Raw genomic sequence first — 20,906 nt, 5'->3', positions numbered from 1 at the left:
TTCGTAGACAAAGAGAAGATGCAGCTCTGCAAACCAGACACATGAAGATAGGAGAAATTCCAGTAGAGAAGATAGCCCAGTTCGTGATGTGTCTCCGGGGTGCAACCGGCACCGACATCAGAAGCAGAAGCTGCATAGAGTCATGGTTCACGCAACTGCTGAAGGACCATTATCTCCCACAGATGGATCACAGCGGTATGTTCAAACAGTTTTGAAAACCATTACTGAATTAATTTCGTTTTAGAAGCGGCACCGTGAGTTTCCAGAAGAATGTATGTTTGCAGTTGTTATTCCAAACTTCAAGTACTTATTCAAGTGCGTACTTGAAAACGTCAAATTTATGTCGGTAACATACCTTTTACTTTTTAGATTTATGGTGATCTAATGTTACAGAGAGTCTTGTTATAAAATACTATTTGTTCTTCAGTTTATAGGACAAAAAGTACATCATCAACAATTTTACTGTACCTCTGTATGGAATATATAATAAGAGTCTCACAGTTTCATGGTAGATTCATTAGTTTGTCGCATGTAAACACACACAACCTCAATCAAGACATTAATTTCTATTTTGTTCTTGCATCAGAGAAGTAATTTTCTTTGTCTTAGTGGTACTAAGTGGCGAGTGCCTTAGAGAAACTCACATGGCAAGAGATGCATTCAGACTGCTGATGAGGCTTAACAAAGAGTTTGCCAGTCTAGACATGTTTCAGCAGTCACAATTAGTTCCAGTAGTTGTACATTTCAGAGAATGTGTATTTTAACTGCCTGGATCATGAGGATGGCAGGACTTTGTAGTCTAAACCTTGTCAGTTACTTCCTGTATACCAATTAAAAAACTGATTAACCTGTTGAAACAAAATATGAAATCAGGAGATTTGTTCTTCATGAGAAAAATTCTTCATGAGAAAGTGTCATGAGCAATCCAAATGCCACATCTACTCCATGCCCTGTGGAACTACAACCTGTGCCTAGTCCTGATGCTGTTAGGAGCTGAACTGGTGCCTTCCAGCCAGGAGGCATCTGCCAAATGACTTCTGCAGATGTCAGAGTATCTACTTGGGGGCCCATGGTTTGCACCTGGACCTGACTTTCTGATGAGCTGCTGCCTGCCCTGTGCTTGTGAACTCAGCTGCTTTCTGGATTCTGCCTGTGGGTCACTGTCACAACATCCTATACTGGGGTCCTGGGTTCACCTCCGCATGCTTGATGCTTCATGCAGTAAGTTGTGCATCTGCACTATATGGTTTAATTGACTTGTTACGTAGCTCACTGTTTCAGCATGTTGGTCTCCTGCCAGGACCTAATGTGCAATGCACTCCCCAAGGAGCTGACAACATAATTTCATCACCGTTGTTCCTTGCCTAGTGTGGCGAATCTGTCCGCTATCTATCTCCTGAGGTCGCATGCTGATCTGACCATACATCATCGTCTAGGGCCAGCATGCATTGTTGCATTGTATCCCCTAAAGTCGGATGCTGTAAGAGAAGACAGGGCCCGATCCACTTTGGCTTTTCCCACTTTAGATTCAGCTGCCACTAGCCTAGTTAATCCTTTTAGGCAAGGTACAGAAGAATATACTAGCATTCATCGATCCTCTGCTGCCCAACCAACCATCCTGCCTTGAAACCATGACCTGCAGTATGATAAATAAAGACTCCAGCCAGACTGACCCCATTGCAATGGCGTCAGAAATGGCCACTGGATTCAAAGTACATCAAGGTGCAATGTACTGCATCGTCAGGACAGTGGGAATGAGTGCAGTAACTATTTTTGAATGTGCGTTTTTCTGCAAGTGCAATAGCCAGTCACGTGGGCTGTCCTACAGGGCTTAGGTCAGATTTGTTAGGCTAGATGAGAGAATAGATTTAAGCCACTTTAAGGGCTATGCAAGTGAAGACTATGTTGGTTGGTGTGCATGAAGTGAGGTGCACACAGTGTAATTTATTATGTCATAGTGCACTGTGTATGGAATCGGTCCCAGTAACGTGCTCTAAATGCCATGAAGATATGGATATTATGCTAGACAGTGATGGACTGTGCATGACTTGTGATTAGGCACAAGGACTAAGTAATACTATGATACTGTTACAGTTAGATGTACTTCTGCTATCCTATTTTTTTTTCCTCCGGTTTTTGTTTGTAGGATAAATGGTTTACAATGACAGAATCAAAAACACGGGGGGGGGGGGGGGGGTACAGAATCAAAAACACGGGGGGTACCAGTAAGGACACAGTATAATCTTTCTTGTGTCAACTAGCTCTGTTGGCAGCAGATAATACAGAGCAACGTAAGAAGTTGGATGTTGTAAGAAAGGATAGGACCTCATCCAGTTTGGCTTTTCGCACCTTAGATTCAACTTCTGCTAGCCTAGTTAATCTTTCTAGGCTAGACAGTGGAGGATATACCAGCATTCATCGAGAACCTGTTGTGACATGACGAACTATACTTGCCCATGGGTGGTGTATTTTGGTCGAGGACGCTAAGTGCACACGGCCCAGGGACTGCTATGGGGAACTTGTTGGTGGGCAGCCATATATACTTAGAGACATTTATTTTTACTTGGATTAACGTCCAAAGTACAACACTAAACAAAAAAAACTGAAAACAAGGAATACAAATCAAACATAGAAATCAGCTACTCGTCCAAAAAACTTCAATCTCTTGTTGCAGCTGCAGGATCTCATTACCACTGATTTGTAAAAAAATACTTGCACCTTCCATGTTTAATGGATGTAATCTGAAAAAATGTTTTTGCAACTTAAATTGGTCATGTTTTCGGGGTCACCAATTATGTAGGTTAGAAATCTAACCCACATATACTTAGAGACATTTATTTTTACTTGAAACTACTGTGGGCTCTCTGTCTCGTGACCAAAAATTGGGCCCTTATATATCCTCACTACACATTGTTTGAAATTAAATTTACAGAAATTACAATTAAAACCCCCCCATGAACCATGGACCTTGCCGTTGGTGGGGAGGCTTGTGTGCCTCAGCGATACAGATGGCCGTACCGTAGGTGCAACCACAACGGAGGGGTATCTGTTGAGAGGCCAGACAAACATGTGGTTCCTGAAGAGGGGCAGCAGCCTTTTCAGTAGTTGCAGGGGCAACAGTCTGGATGATTGACTGATCTGGCCTTGTAACATTAACCAAAACGGCCTTGCTGTGCTGGTACTGCGAACGGCTGAAAGCAAGGGGAAACTACAGCCGTAATTTCTCCCGAGGACATGCAGCTTTACTGTATGATTAAATGATGATGGCGTCCTCTTGGGTAAAATATTCCGGAGGTAAAATAGTCCCCCATTCGGATCTCCGGGCAGGGACTACTCAAGAGGACGTCGTTATCAGGAGAAAGAAAACTGGCATTCTACGGATCGGAGCGTGGAATGTCAGATCCCTTAATCATGCAGGTAGGTTAGAAAATTTAAAAAGGGAAATGGATAGGTTAAAGTTAGATATAGTGGGAATTAGTGAAGTTCGGTGGCAGGAGGAACAAGACTTTTGGTCAGGTGATTACAGGGTTATAAATACCAAATCAAATAGGGGTAATGCAGGAGTAGGTTTAATAATGAATAAAAAAATAGGAGTGCGGGTTAGCTTCTACAAACAGCATAGTGAACGCATTATTGTGGCCAAGATAGACACAAAGCCCATGCCTACTACAGTAGTACAAGTTTATATGCCAACTAGCTCTGCAGATGATGAAGAAATTGATGAAATGTATGACGAGATAAAAGAAATTATTCAGGTAGTGAAGGGAGACGAAAATTCAATAGTCATGGGTGACTGGAATTCGTCAGTAGGAAAAGGGAGAGAAGGAAACATAGTAGGTGAATATGGATTGGGGGGAAGAAATGAAAGAGGAAGCCGCCTTGTAGAATTTTGCACAGAGCATAACTTAATCATAGCTAACACTTGGTTCAAGAATCATAAAAGAAGGTTGTATACCTGGAAGAATCCTGGAGATACTAAAAGGTATCAGATAGATTACATAATGGTAAGACAGAGATTTAGGAACCAGGTTTTAAAAAGTAAGACATTTCCAGGGGCAGATGTGGATTCTGACCACAATCTATTGGTTATGAACTGCAGATTGAAACTGAAGAAACTGCAAAAAGGCGGGAATTTAAGGAGATGGGACCTGGATAAACTGAAAGAACCAGAGGTTGTAGAGAGTTTCAGGGAGAGCATAAGGGAACAATTGACAGGAATGGGGGAAAGAAATACAGTAGAAGAAGAATGGGTAGCTCTGAGGGATGAAGTAGTGAAGGCAGCAGAGGATCAAGTAGGTAAAAAGACGAGGGCTAATAGAAATCCTTGGGTAACAGAAGAAATATTGAATTTAATTGATGAAAGGAGAAAATATAAAAATGCAGTAAATGAAGCAGGCAAAAAGGAATACAAACGTCTCAAAAATGAGATCGACAGGAAGTGCAAAATGGCTAAGCAGGGATGGCTAGAGGACAAATGTAAGGATGTAGAGGCCTGTCTCACTAGGGGTAAGATAGATACTGCCTACAGGAAAATTAGAGAGACCTTTGGAGATAAGAGAAGGACTTGTATGAACATCAAGAGCTCAGATGGAAACCCAGTTCTAAGCAAAGAAGGGAAAGCAGAAATGTGGAAGGAGTATATAGAGGGTCTATACAAGGGCGATGTACTTGAGGACAATATTATGGAAATGGAGGAGGATATAGATGAAGACGAAATGGGAGATAAGATACTGCGTGAAGAGTTTGACAGAGCACTGAAAGACCTGAGTCGAAACAAGGCCCCGGGAGTAGACAACATTCCATTAGAACTACTGATGGCCTTGGGAGAGCCAGTCATGACAAAACTCTACCATCTGGTGAGCAAGATGTATGAGACAGGCGAAATACCCTCAGACTTCAAGAAGAATATAATAATTCCAATCCCAAAGAAAGCAGGTGTTGACAGATGTGAAAATTACCGAACTATCAGTTTAATAAGTCACAGTTGCAAAATACTAACGCGAATTCTTTACAGACGAATGGAAAAACTGGTAGAAGCGGACCTCGGGGAAGATCAGTTTGGATTCCGTAGAAATGTTGGAACACGTGAGGCAATACTAACCTTACGACTTATCTTAGAAGAAAGATTAAGAAAAGGCAAACCTACGTTTCTAGCATTTGTAGACTTAGAGAAAGCTTTTGACAATGTTAACTGGAATACTCTCTTTCAAATTCTGAAGGTGGCAGGGGTAAAATACAGGGAGCAGAAGGCTATTTACAATTTGTACAGAAACCAGATGGCAGTTATAAGAGTCGAGGGGCATGAAAGGGAAGCAGTGGTTGGGAAGGGAGTGAGACAGGGTTGTAGCCTCTCCCCGATGTTATTCAATCTGTATATTGAGCAAGCAGTAAAGGAAACAAAAGAAAAATTCGGAGTAGGTATTAAAATTCATGGAGAAGTAGTAAAAACTTTGAGGTTTGCCGATGACATTATAATTCTATCAGAGACTGCAAAGGACTTGGAAGAGCAGTTGAACGGAATGGACAGTGTCTTGAAAGGAGGATATAAGATGAACATCAACAAAAGCAAAACGAGGATAATGGAATGTAGTCAAATTAAATCTGGTGATGCTGAGGGAATTAGATTAGGAAATGAGACACTTAAAGTAGTAAAGGAGTTTTGCTATTTAGGGAGTAAAATAACTGATGATGGTCGAAGTAGAGAGGATATAAAATGTAGACTGGCAATGGCAAGGAAATAGTTTCTGAAGAAGAGAAATTTGTTAACATCGAGTATAGATTTAAGTGTCAGGAAGTATTTGTATGGAGTGTAGCCATGTATGGAAGTGAAACATGGACGATAACTAGTTTGGACAAGAAGAGAATAGAAGCTTTCGAAATGTGGTGCTGCAGAAGAATGCTGAAGATAAGGTGGGTAGATCACGTAACTAATGAGGAGGTACTGAATAGGATTGGGGAGAAGAGAAGTTTGTGGCACAACTTGACTAGAAGAAGGGATCGGTTGGTAGGACATGTTTTGAGGCATCAAGGGATCACAAATTTAGCATTGGAGGGCAGCGTGGAGGGTAAAAATCGTAGAGGGAGACCAAGAGATGAATACACTAAGCAGATTCAGAAGGATGTAGGTTGCAGTAGGTACTGGGAGATGAAGAAGCTTGCACAGGATAGAGTAACATGGAGAGCTGCATCAAACCAGTCTCAGGACTGAAGACCACAACAACAACAACAACAATTAAAACTTAGCTCATTGAATTAACTGAATACATCAAAAATTTGTTCTTTTTAACAGTTTCTTCTGCTGCAAGAGTTAGGCCAAATTATTTGTTTAAATCACAAAGTTAACAAATACAGTTGTGCAAACAATACTTTTGACAAAACTGTTAATTAATTTGGAATCAATTAAGGGCTGACTTTGCCAATATGTTTTCGAATAGAGCGAAATAAATGCTTTAAGATTACTATGATTTTGTCTTCCAAATGTTTACAATTATTACAGAATTTATATTTGTTTATAAGTCAACAATAGATTTTAAGTTACAAAACAATTACTAATTGTACCCTATAACAAAAGATACTACCTAGGAATAGTCAAAATAAATTAGAAAATCCATTACATACATAAAACTAAGCACTAAACTAGATCTGGTGTTATATTCTTTAAAACTGAGGGCCAACCTTTCTCTTTTTATGGAAATGCCAGTTAGATTCACATATGTTAATGGTAATTAGCTAAACATGAAAAAACAAATTTAAGGAGGCAGATGGCAAAACAAGTGGGGAAGTAAAATTATCCCAGCTTGCTTCATCACATGGTGGTCAGACTTGGTGGCATATGGGGTGCAGCAGCTGGTTACCTCTGGAGCTGAGAAGATGCTGCCCCAGGTTTGGGTGCTGTGCAAGGACTGTAAGTCTAACGTCATGGGGATACTCGCCAGCATTCCATAAAGCGGCATGGCATCTGCCAGTAGTCGCACAGTAAGAAGAAGATTTAAAGTTGTGCTGCTGCACTAAACATCCTGGAGCAGGCGCAAGATATACTGTCTTAAAATATCGTGGTGTAAATAGATCGGGCACAAATACTAGAGACTGGTGACAGTAGCTGGTGTCCAACAAACACAGTGAAAGCCACCCAAACAAGAAGAGGCATACAAGAAAAGTCCACTAGTGCAAAGGAAGTGCGTGAAAAGTGAAGTTTCACAAATACCACATGCCAACAGGTATGAGATGAGAAACAGAAAGGTGGCACAGCAGGGACAAAACAACAGAAGGAAACGAAAACACAGGCAAAAACATTGTCTACTTGGGTCAGAGCATACGCACAAGCACTGGTCAGGGGGAAGAAAAACCATGTTATCGCCAATTAAAGTATCCACTGCAGGCAGCCAAGAAAAGAAGACCCAGGTATCCAATGTATGTCAAGTTTATTGAGTCACAATCAACACAATAATTTCTTGTTGTGGTCGGTTCTTAACCAATAATCAAACAAACAAAAAATCTTCTGAATACTCTAAATAGTTACTGCAGAAGGAGGTCAATGATATCTCAAGTAACTAAACAAAGTTCACAACTAAAGCCTTCATACACATGTTGCCAGAATTAGAGTGCAGAAGAGACTAACAAAGTCTAAGCCCAAAACTAAGTTTGGTGCAGTCGGTGACAAGAAAGAATGAACACAAATATAATAAAAAGGCAGAAGGTCTCTAGAAAGAAAACAGTCTGTTGGGAAAGTTTGGTAACTAATAAGTACACAAAGCACAATTTCAGGTTCCAACAGCACAGTCCCAACTTTGAATGGTAACTCCAATGTATTCCTACTGTGCAGCTGCCCGTCAGTCAGGAGACAGTTCCTGCCAAAATGGAGTGATTGGAGCTCTTGCACTGACTGAGCCGACCGCATGATATGTGTTACCAAATACAATAATTTCATACACCTGAAAATAGGATTTTAAATCACAAAACGTGTCATGGTTTGAGTAAATAATTAATACAACTGAAGTGGATCTCCCTAAATTAATTATCATGCCTCTCTGCAGATGTCCTACATACCAGATCTTGTCCAATTTAAATATTTTGAGAACGCAGATTCAGTTCAATTTAAAGTTCTCGAAGGACAAGCCAGTATTAAAATTCCAATACAGCTTTAAAAATATAATCAAGTCCAGTGTATCACAGATGAAAACAAAGTTCAGAATTCATACAAGTCCACCCATAGAAACACTCAAACAAAACTCAGCATTGTTGTTGAAACAGCTCCAAAGTGAGTTGGTGATTGACAGAATGCAGTTGCATTTGGCACCTGCCCCAGGAAGCGCACTAGGGGTGAACTGACGCTCAGAGCCCATGCACTAGCCTAAATACAGCCCTGACACCACACCAGGAGACAGCTGATCCTCTTTCCAGTCTTGTGGCCCACGTAAGGAGAAGGTCTGTGGGATCAGCAAACTGACAGTGCTTGGGTTGCCATCTGGTAGCCTTTGGAGTGTGGCAGCTTTCTTGTGACATCTGCGAGGAAGCCAGGTGCCTGCATGACTGCACTCTAATGTGGGTTGCTGGCAGAGTAGGAGTAGCCCCCTGATGCAGCAGTGTCCCCTTAGAAGCATAGCAGCTTACGGAATTATCTTCTATAGCAGTGCATCCAAGATAAAGGAAGTGTTTATTCCGCAATAAGAATTTTGTATAAAGTAGATAATCATACATCTTGCAGAAGCCTTTTCAAGGTTCTTGGAATCCTCACACTTACTTCCAAATACAGTTACTCCTTAGAGGTTTTCGTTTTTTTTGTAATAAATTCAATTTCCAATTATATGTACTAAACACAATCACAGTACAAGACGCAACAAAAAATTCATGTAGACTTCGCCTCCTTGCCCAGGGTTTAGGATATAGCTACGTACTCTGATGTAGGCTTATTCAATAAGCGTATATGTAACATAAAGTAAATAGGGAATCCATTCCCTTAATAAAAAAAGGGATTAAAAACATATCTCGTTAGGGACTCTTTTTTACAAACTGTCTTGACATCTAGATCCAGGAATTTAAAAATTGTGTTAGTTACATGTTACAAGTAGCAATGTTTGCTATAAAACAGTATGACAAGTAATAACTTTCAGTTATAGATTTAAAATATGGCCCTCAGCACTTCGCCACAGGGAGTAAGTCCGTATTGTTCAATGAAGGTATAAATAAAACTGTCCGCACTCAGAATTCTACATCCTACCATGTGCCCGATATGGCAACAGAGTAGGATGCAGAAGTGTCTGGAGGAATTGCTGACTTCCACTTGAGGTATTACATCCACTTGAGGTGTTACAGTGCTGTATCTGCTTGTGCCCTAGTGCTAAATGTCATGAAGTGTAGACACAATGTTGCAAGTGCAAGTCTGTGCCTTTCTTTATTTTTGAAAACCTTATTTTAGCCTTTTACTAAAGGTATCAATCTGATGGAACCTTAAAGATAATTTGCATCACTTTCTAGCCCGCCAGTAACTGCAAAACTTTTCACAGAAGAACCCATGGCTGTGTCAGGATCAAAACAGTTTATGCTTGAGTGTTTCCTCACCTAACAGTGGTCACTAGTCACTTGATGCCAGCCACTGTCCAACCAGGTGAACACAGTGCTGTGCATCTTGGGCACCTTTTTGCTGTAACAATGGTACGCATAAAGTTGTTTCTTATTTTAGTTTGATTTTCTGCGCAGTAACACAGTGTGTGAGAATGAGTGAGGTCGCGCAGTGGTTAGCACACTGAACTTGCATTCGAGAGGATGATGGTTCAAACCCGCATCTGACCATCCTGATTTATGTTTCTAGTATCTGTGTTGCAGTTAAATGTTGGGTTCTGCGTACTTGAACTGTAGGAAAGTTTTTTAAACATTGTAAAATAGAATCCCAAGTGGAAAAATGTGTAACACATTTGAGATATTTTGTTCACCAGGGGTTTAAAATAGGGGTGCAGGCAGCAGGGGCAACTCCAAACATTTTTATTGTGTGTGGGGCGAGAGCTATTGAAGAAGCTACATGGGAAAAGGATTTTCTTGTTTTGAGAAACATCATACTAACATAGCTGTGACATAGTTACAAAGGAGGTATACGACCATGTTGAAAAATGTGTGTAATCTGAAAAATGCAGGATAGGTCACCGATGGAAAAGTCAGTGAATGCAGAACAACTTTAATAATGCAGTATTATGCATTTCAGTATTTGCAATCATCAGATAACTACATATGAAATAAAAATGGGGTACTTAACCAATGTAGATGCTCAATTAAAAACATTACAGGCATTAGACACGTACCCTGGAACTTCAAGTAACCAACAGACATGATAGTTACATGTTGTAGTGGTAGCAAGCATGAGAAGACTGTAAAAATTACAAAATTTGTGAACAAATTTCTAGTGCTTTCAGAAAAGCTAAGGTATAGATTGGCTTCTGTACACGAACAATACTCAATTCCATCTTATGCATTTCAGTAGACCAAAAGGCAGATAAGTTTTTGAACTCAGGCATTTACAAAATTACATGCAGATCATGTGATAATATATATGTGGAGCAGACTGGTTGTGATTTTAGGACTAGATTTATGGATCTTAATTATAAGAATACTATTGCCCTTGGATGTAATTTAGTTAGCAAGAATTGAAAATGCAGTGACCATTTTACACTCTGAGTTGAAAGATATAGATTGAGAGTTACTTGAACGACTTGAAAACGCCGTACGATTAATCCACACAATGTGTGAATCAGCAAATTAACTCAAATCGTAAATGGTTCTTTGACATATTGATTTATTTGATATATATTGTCCTTCCTTCCATCAACATCTCACTTCCATCTTGCACCTGCTTCTCAGGATGCTATTTTTAATTACCCCCTCCTCAAATCGAACTTCCCAACCTCCTCACCACCCACCAAATTCCCCCACACCAGCCCCCCACCCCTCCACCCTGCCCTCCCAAATCTCTCTTTTCATTATATTATTTACACTTTACAGGCTATAACAGCTTATAGTTATCCAGAATGAGATTTTCACTCTACAGCGGAATGTGCGCTGATATGAAACTTCCTGGCAGATTAAAACTGTGTGCCGGACCGAGACTCGAACTCGGGACCTTTGCCTTTCGCGGGCCAGTACTCTACCAACTGAGCTACCCGAGCACGACTCGCGCCCCGTTCTCACAGCTCACAGCAAAGGTCCCGAGTTCGAGTCTCGGTCCGGCACACAGTTTTAATCTGCCAGGAAGTTTCAGCTTATAGTTATGTTTATGGCTTTCATTGATAGTCTTGGCGAGTGATCTCTGGTCGTTTTAACATTGTTTTGTGTGTTATGAATAAAATATTATACATATTCTGTTCTGATAATAATGCTGGGTAGTGCCATGGCACATATTCATTTCTTTATTTTACTCTGTTGTGCTATTATGTCGGCACTAAATATTTAAGTCTTTTTAACTATTTATGCCAAGCAGTGCATGAAGCTATATTAGCACTTATATACAACATTTTTGATTTAGAACAGAGAATTTTACTATTCAAGTTATTTATTTTGCACTTGTTATCATTAGGCATGCTTTTTTTTTTTAAATTTTGATTACTGTTATTCCATCTGGCATCAAACGCTTGCACCCTTATCAGTAGTCACACTGAGAATGCTGTGAATTATACTGTGTAAATTATTTTGCGTAACACTTATATTCTGGGTCATTCCATATCAAATCACCCAATAAAAAATAAATTTTACACCCACCTCCTTAGATTTTCATGAAATTTGGCTCAAATGGTTCTAATACCATCCTGACAACACCTGCAATTTTTTGTTGTTGTATCTCTTACAGTTTTTTTTATAAATTTTTGAAGTTTTATGTTTTTGCGTTTTCTGAACCTTCGGAAATGGTCGATTTAATTTGTATTCAAAACTTTAAATTTGCTTATCTTAAAAACTCTTTTAGATAACATCATGAATTTTTGCAGCAAGTTTATTTATTATACATATTTGAAGATAAAAATGATGCTATTAAAATATATTAATATTTTCTATGAAAAAAATATATATATGTATTTTTTTTTCTTTTTTTTTTTAACGGATGTTTTGTTTTATAAGAATTGCAACATCTAGAGTCTCAGACCTGATAGAATGCTCAAATTTGTTTTAATTTACTTTTAAACATATAGGCTACTTGATAAAACAAAAATAATGATGACTTTTTAACATGTTTATTAACTATAGTAGATTACATTAGAATTATGTACAAAGATAGTTTACTTATGACACTTATGTATAACCCAACAGATCGCTTGAAACATTGAATTTTTTGAGTAATTTTGTCTTTTTAATAAGCATTAATGCTGATTCAAACTGTTTTTCCACTTCATCGAAGAGCTTTCAGTTCTTTTGATACAGTCTTTTTTGAAGTAATACATTCTTCCAGTGCCGCTTGATTGAGGTGCGTCTACTACACAGACTATGTGCTCCAAAGGCACTATGCAGGAATCTTCTCCTTCAGGCCAATAAAATGATGCAGCGGGTCCTGAAGGATGTAGAAATAGAATTTCTGCATCTTCACCATCATTGAATATTGTTTTTACCAGTCCAAAGTACCAGTTACCATCATAATTTGCAGCCACATAGCTATTTATGGGTGGTTCAACATGAACCCAATCAGAAGAAGAGTGGAAAGAAAAGACTAAGGAGGGTTTTACACTATCTGTAGTCCTTCTAATTTCAAGATTGTTTGTTGGAAGTGGTTTGAAGTTATGAAAACTTCTTGTTCCAGGAATAGTTCAGGTTGCTGAAAAACGTTTTTCTAGTTTTAACCGTAGCAAATCAGCTTCTTTTTTGTCAATAAAGTGAAAATGAATGTTTTCAATATTTTTTTCACAAAACTTATACACATCGATTGCTGTCATTATTTGTTCTTTGTCTGAAAGCTGTAGACTGGCTTTCCTTAAAATTCTTTTAATAGTTCCTCCTAGGCCATCACAAATTGACTTCCCATGACTTGTTGCAAAAAAAGTGTGTTGGGCCTTCAAATTAAAGTCTCTCAAGTGTTCAGTCAAATTTTTAAAACTGTTTCTATTTTTGTACTGCCCAGCACAACCATCTGTAAAGTAGTGAACTGAGTCAATGTCAGTATGATGTAATGACAGCCACTTTGTAATTTCTTTTTGTACAAAGTTAACAAAACCAGCATCATGTTCTTGGTCATCACTAATAAAACAGTGGTTGGAAACAAAAACATTGTTTTCCTCATTTCTTAGAAAAACTCCAACTGGGTGTAGAGTACAACCACCTCTATTCCAGTGGTAACTTCAGATCTCATTTTGTATAACAAAGGAATAGTTTTCACTGAAATCCATCTCAATAATTGCTGTTTTGGGTGGTGGGTCTTCTTTCAATTTTTTAAAGGCTGCTGATTGGGATTTTGCTATAAATGAGTGCGGGGTGAGCTTTTCCAATGACCTAACCAATAAAGCAATGTAGTCTTCAACACTGATAGACTGTTTGATCATTTCTGCCCTGTCTGTGTTAACCCACTGACTGATTACAATTTCTTCTTCTAAATCATAATATTCACTTAGTTTTTCAGTTAAGCACTCTGTTAGTGCAGCATTTGCAGGACAGCTGTTGCAGTGATGTAGCATGCAGTTTTCATTTTCTGTGTTGCACACAAGCATCTTAATTAGGTCTTTATAAGATTCTTCAATTTTCACAGCATCCAGTAATAGTTTAACATTCTGGTGGATACTGCATACACATACAGTGTGTGTGCCTGCAGCACCAGCAAGGATACACCAATTAGGTCTCAAGAAACAAAATTTTGAAAATCCTACTTCTACCTCGGGATTCTCCCATATGAAAGAATAATAGAGTTCTCTCAAGTTACACAAAATGAGTCTTTTTTGCATGTACACATTTTTTTGAACACTTACTTTGTCTTTTGTTCCAGGTAGCACTCTGGAACTTTCATCCTTTTCATAAAAATCTGTTACAAGTCTTACTGTATTTTCAGAAAGAGTTTTACCTTTTTTTGGACCAGGAGTTTCCAAAATACCCTTTTCAGATTTTAGCTTTCTAGCTTGCCGCACCATGTACTCACTTACATTAAATTCTTTCATCACTTTATTTCGATTCCAAGAATCTAGAGCCAAGGTCAGAATCTGGATTTTTCTAGACCTCCCAACAGATGAAATCTTCCCTTTCATAAGAGAAATCATTACATCAAAATCCTTTGCTTTCTCAACCACACTTTTATCTTCTTTGTCATCATCAGAACTTGGTGCATCATATTTTAATGCTTTTGCAACCGCCTTTTTTGCAGTCTTTTCAATACTGCTAACCTTCCTTTTGAAATAAGACGCTTTACTTTGTTCTGACAAGCCATGAAGCTTTATCAGTGTTAAACCTAAATAATCAAGAGCAATGTTTGTTTGTACGAGGGATTCATTTCTGGATTCCAATGATTCTAATTCAACCATGACTTTATCATCTGTTTCACTTTCATTGACTTCAACTCTTAATTTTTTCCTCACAAAAGTTACGGCATGTTGAGCAAAGCTTTTGTCCAGGTTTTATGCTAATATTTTTTGTCAGTAATTGTTTAGAAAGATCCAAGCCTACACTTCTCAATGATTTTTTGATGGGCTTTTTGTGTTTCTTTAGTGGGTCTACACATGTTGTTTGATACTTTTCAAAAACATTTAAAAAGTAGTAGCTGTGGTGTGAACATATATTCTTAAATTCACACAGATTAATTCCAGATCGTAAGTGGATCAAATCTTTTTCTTCCTCACTCAATTCTGATACCAGTTGTAACTTTTTTGAAGGTGTGTAGGTTGTTTGGAAACAGTCAGATTTTTTAAATAACCCTACTCTACAGGTTTGAATATCTAACATATTGATTTCACTTTTGGTCTGATTACTGTTCTGGTTACTTTTATAGGATAATGGAAAAGAATCTCTGTAAACTAAGTAACAGTACTTACTGAGAGTTCGAATAAACTTAATAAAATACTATCCAAGCACTATTTAACACTGTAATAATTTTTTACTTTAAAACACAGGAGTAACAAAACAAAATCCAAGTGTACATTGTTACTCCAAGAAGACAAAAACTTATTTTCGGTGTCTAAGTCACTTGGTATTTTTTATTTTTAAAATATAATTAATATTATTTTAAAAATTAGATAACTATTAAACAGGTTAAAAAGCCAACATAATTTTTCTTTTATCTAATAGCCTATACAATTAAGAGTATTTTAAAACAAATTTGACCTTTCTATCAGGTCTGAGACTCTAGATATTGCAGTTTTTGTAAAACTAAACATCCGTTAGCTAAAAAAAAATAAAAAACTTGTAAATTTTTTTTCATTTGGAAGATTTTAATATATCTTTATGATAATTTTTTTAACATTTAGATATAATACACAAACTTATTCCAAAATTTGATACTGATATCTTGAGTATTCTTTAATATACAAATTTTTTTAGCTGTGAGGACACATTTAAGTTACAATTTCCGACTGCTGAAACAACGCCAAATCTAAAAACTTTAAAAATTTATTAAAAAAAACTATAAGAGATAGAGCAAAAAAATTTTACAAGTGCTTTCAGGATGATAAAAGAAGTAATTGTACCAAGTTTCATCAAAATCTGACATGGTTGGTGTCAAGGCCTGGGTGACTTGACATGGAATGACCTTTCTGTTAATTTTCGTCACTTTTATTGTAAATTGCTTTGTGCTCTGCTGGTGTAATGTGGTTTTTAAGTGTTCAAAGTTTGTGTCCTTGTATCATGGTCAGTAATCTTGTATCAGTTTGCTTATATTTGTTGCCACAACAACATGTTCACTGGTTACTTGAAGTTATGACTGTAATGTTTTTAACTGTAGTCCTATGTTGGCAAGGTAATCCATTTTTATTTCATATGTAATTATGTGATTTATTTTATTTTAATGGATATTTGTAATGTTGGATTAACGAAGTCATTTTGCATTAATTCAATGACTTTTCTCTAAGCGATCTAGCCAGTATTTTCCAGACTACCCAAACATCACACTAGCAGGAATAATTTTTCGCATTTAGGAAGTCTCAATAACTGACATGTGAGGGAGAAACCGCCACATTTGCATCCAATAGGCTAGGTTCAGGAGCTAGACATAGGAGTAGTGCATGCTCGTATTCAAAGCAACAGAAATAAAAGATATGACTATTACTACTTTTTCACTTGAACATAATCAGTTTGCTCATTGAGCATTGCTATGCAGTGTTACTGATGACAAGTTATGATCCCTTTATGTTAATTTCGTAAGAAGGAGTTAATAGCTGAGCCCCAACAAAAGACATGTAGAGCAAGCAGCAGTGTGAACAGATAGTACTAGGCATCTAGTGGTATAAGAACCTGTTGTGCACCATGTGTTTCAACCTAGAGGTGTTTCCATGGCAGCTGGAAATTTGTACCAACGACTGAGAAGCTTTATTAGTCACTGTATAACTAAACTGCGTCAAGTGGTACTATTACATGGTAATGCATTCTGCTGATTTCACAAACAGAACTATCCAGGGGTTTAATTCCAACATTATTCCTCACACACTTATTCATCTGATGCACCCTCAAATGTTTGCCTTTCCCACAACTTATGCTGTGCTGGTACTGCGAACGGCTGAAAGCAAGGGGAAACTACAGCCGTAATTTTTCCTGAGGACATGCAGCTTTACTGTATGATTAAATGATGATGGCGTCCTCTTGGGTAAAATATTCCGGAGGTAAAATAGTCCCCCATTTGGATCTCCGGGCGGGGACTACTCAAGAGTACGTCGTTATGAGGAGAAAGAAAACTGGCGTTCTACGGATCGGAGCGTGGAATGTCAGATCCCTTAAGCGGGCAAGTAGATTAGAAAATCTAAAAAGGGAAATGGATAGGTTAAAGTTAGATATAGTGGGAATTAGTAAAGTTTGGTGGCAGGAGGAACAAGACTTTTGGTCAGGTGATTACAGGGTTATAAATACCAAATCAAATAGGGGTAATGCAGGAGTAGGTTTAATATTGAATAAAAAAATAGGAGTGCGGGTCAGCTACTACAAACATCATAGTGAACGCATTATTGTGGCCAAGATAGACACAAAGCCCATGCCTACTACAGTAGTACAAGTTTATATGCCAACTAGCTCTGCAGATGAAGAAATTGATGAAATGTATGACGAGATAAAAGAAATTATTCAGGTAGTGAATGGAGATGAAAATTTAATAGTCATGGGTGACTGGAATTCGTCAGTAGGAAAAGGGAGAGAAGGAAACATAGTAGGTGAATATGGATTGGGGGGAAGAAATGAAAGAGGAAGCCGCCTTGTAGAATTTTGCACAGAGCATAACTTAATCATAGCTAACACTTGGTTCAAGAATCATAAAAGAAGGTTGTATACCTGGAAGAATCCTGGAGATACTAAAAGGTATCAGATAGATTATATAATGGTAAGACAGAGATTTAGGAACCAAGTTTTAAATTGTAAGACATTTCCAGGGGCAGATGTGGATTCTGACCAGAATCTATTGGTTATGAACTGCAGATTGAAACTGAAGAAACTGTAAAAAGGTGAGAATTTAAGGAGATGGGACCTGGATAAACTGAAAGAACCAGAAGTTGTAGAGAGTTTCAGGGAGAGCATAAGGGAACAATTGACAGGAATGGGGGAATGAAATACGGTAGAAGAAGAATGGGTAGCTCTGAGGGATGAAGTAGTGAAGGCAGCAGACGATCAAGTAGGTAAAAAGACGAGGGCTAATAGAAATCCTTGGGTAACAGAAGAAATATTGAATTTAATTGATGAAAGGAGAAAATATAAAAATGCAGTAAATGAAGCAGGCAAAAAGGAATACAAACGTCTCAAAAATGAGATCGACAGGAAGTGCAAAATGGCTAAGCAGGGATGGCTAGAGGACAAATGTAAGGATGTAGAGGCTTATCTCACTAGGGGTAAGATAGATATGGCCTACAGGAAAATTAAAGAGACCTTTGGAGAGAAGAGAGCCACTTGTATAAATATCAAGAGCTCAGATGGAAACCCAGTTCTAAGCAAAGAAGGGAAAGCAGAAAGGTGGAAGGAGTATATAGAGGGTGTATACAAGGTCGATGTACTTGAGGACAATATTATGGAAATGGAAGAGGATGTAGATGAAGACGAAATGGGAGATAAGATACTGCATGAAGAGTTTGACAGAGCACTGAAAGACCTGAGTCGAAACAAGGCCCCGGGAGTAGACAACATTCCATTAGAACTACTGATGGCCTTGGGAGAGCCAGTCATGACAAAACTCTACCATCTGCTGAGCAAGATGTATGAGACAGGCGAAATACCCTCAGACTTCAAGAAGAATATAATAATTCCAATCCCAAAGAAAGCAGGTGTTGACAGATGTGAAAATTACCGAACTATCAGTTTAATAAGTCACAGCTGCAAAATACTAATGCGAATTCTTTACAGACGAATGGAAAAACTGGTAGAAGCGGACCTCGGGGAAGATCAGTTTGGATTCCGTAGAAATGTTGGAACACGTGAGGCAATACTAACCTTACGACTTATCTTAGAAGAAAGATTAAGAAAAGGCAATCCTACGTTTCTAGCATTTGTAGACTTAGAGAAAGCTTTTGACAGTGTTAACTGGAATACTCTCTTTCAAATTCTGAAGGTGGCAGGGGTAAAATACAGGGAGCAGAAGGCTATTTACAATTTGTACAGAAACCAGATGGCAGTTATAAGAGTCAAGGGGCATGAAAGGGAAGCAGTGGTTGGGAAAGGAGTGAGACAGGGTTGTAGCCTCTCCCCGATGTTATTCAATCTGTATATTGAGCAAGCAGTAAAGGAAACAAAAGAAAAATTCGGAGTAGGTATTAAAATTCATGGAGAAGTAGTAAAAACTTTGAGGTTTGCCGATGACATTGTAATTCTATCAGAGACTGCAAAGGACTTGGAAGAGCAGTTGAACGGAATGGACAGTGTCTTGAAAGGAGGATATAAGATGAACATCAACAAAAGCAAAACGAGGATAATGGAATGTAGTCAAATTAAATCTGGTGATGCTGAGGGAATTAGATTAGGAAATGAGACACTTAAAGTAGTAAAGGAGTTTTGCTATTTAGGGAGTAAAATAACTGATGATGGTCGAAGTAGAGAGGTTATAAAATGTAGACTGGCAATGGCAAGGAAATCGTTTCTGAAGAAGAGAAATTTGTTAACATCGAGTATAGATTTAAGTGTCAGGAAGTCGTTTCTGAAAGTATTTGTATGGAGTGTAGCCATGTATGGAAGTGAAACATGGACGATAACTAGTTTGGACGAGAAGAGAATAGAAGCTTTCGAAATGTGGTGCTACAGGAGAATGCTGAAGATAAGGTGGGTAGATCACGTAACTAATGAGGAGGTATTGAATAGGATTGGGGAGAAGAGAAGTTTGTGGCACAACTTGACTAGAAGAAGGGATTGGTTGGTAGGACATGTTTTGAGGCATCAAGGGATCACAAATTTAGCATTGGAGGGCAGCGTGGAGGGTAAAAATCGTAGAGGGAGACCAAGAGATGAATACACTAAGCAGATTCAGAAGGATGTAGGTTGCAGTAGGTACTGGGAGATGAAGAAGCTTGCACATGATAGAGTAGCATGGAGAGCTGCATCAAACCAGTCTCAGGACTGAAGACCACAACAACAACAACAACAACATGAAACAACTCATGAAATTCCTTCCTGGACAAAAATGCAGTTCAAACCTAGCTTTAACTCTGAATGAATAGGTTTGTACAGTTATGGAATTGGTTAACTCTCTGAGCAGTGTCAGACTGTTTTAAATAATGTTAGGGAATGTTTTGTTGATACTTAATTTCTCTCTTATGTTTACTGAAATATGCAGTGCCTAAATCTGCACAAATTAGTAAGCTATTAACTATTATGAAATGGATACATTGTTACTAACAGTAAAGATGATACATTGAGTTGCAGACAGGCACAATGAAAAGATCGTTTCAGCCAAAGCCTTCATCAAAAAAGAAAAACATAAATGCATTAACACAAGTAAACGCACGACTGCTATCTCTCGCTAACTTCTCAGGCCAAGCTGGCATGAGCAGCGAGAGATAGTGGCCATGTGTGTGAGGTGTATTTGCTTGTGTTAGTGGGTGTATGTTTTTTCTTCTTCTGATGAAGACTTTGGCGGAAAGCTTAGTGTGTAACAGTCTTTTTGTTGTGCTTGTCTGCAACTCACTTATCCTCTTCACGGTGATTAGCAGTCGATCTATTCTTTCCATAATTGTTGCTATTCCAACCTGAAGTTTCCATTGTTAGTAAGATGTTATGCACTTCGGACTTCGTAGTGGTCTGTGTTTATATGATACTCTGTGTGTGTCACTCAAATAGTATGGAAATTTGACAGTTGGAGTAGACATATGAAAACGCCCAGTTAATAAATCATTCAGAGTCACAATTTCTTAAATAAAATGGTATATTCACAAAAACCAAAAATTGTATCAGCAGAATGAGAAAAAGGCATTATCAAGTGTGCAGTATCTTAAGTTTTTCACCCTTTGTCTGTGAGTTAATGAAAGCAGTGAGAGGACTTATGGAATAGGTAAAAGCCTGGACTCCATCAAGACAGGAACCGAGATCCAACACTGTCTTTACTTCATTGCTCTGCCCCATTACCTCAGAGCTAGCTGAGGGGCCTGAGTCTTCGACTTTCTGTTATTGCCCCACTGTTGACAAGTACAGATACATCATGAGAGGTTAGTTGCATTTTCCATGTGGAATGATGTCCCTGGCCTCAAACTATAAACTAATAACACGATCTCACATCTTAAATGAAAAGCACTAAGGTTATTCAGTGTAAATGACAAGAAAATATCAAGTTAATTCAGCAGGCTATTTCT

At 38.3% G+C, this 20,906-nt stretch overlaps 1 protein-coding gene across 1 annotated transcript in view; it reads left to right on the top strand.

Annotated features, from left to right (window-relative positions):
• The window catches only part of LOC124802578 (centrosomal protein of 89 kDa-like), a 111,785-nt gene that overhangs the window by 482 nt on the left and 90,397 nt on the right, over positions 1-20,906 (top strand). The window contains exon 2 of the mRNA XM_047263449.1: positions 8-195. Coding sequence (XP_047119405.1) covers positions 8-195 — 188 coding nt within the window. The remainder of the gene's footprint in view (positions 1-7; positions 196-20,906) is intronic.

Source organism: Schistocerca piceifrons, chromosome 6 (assembly GCF_021461385.2).
Source record: "Schistocerca piceifrons isolate TAMUIC-IGC-003096 chromosome 6, iqSchPice1.1, whole genome shotgun sequence".
In the NCBI taxonomy this organism is placed as follows: Eukaryota; Metazoa; Arthropoda; class Insecta; order Orthoptera; family Acrididae; genus Schistocerca; species Schistocerca piceifrons.
The sequence above is the reverse complement of the archived record's forward strand: the minus strand, read 5'-3'. Positions and strand labels throughout refer to the sequence as shown.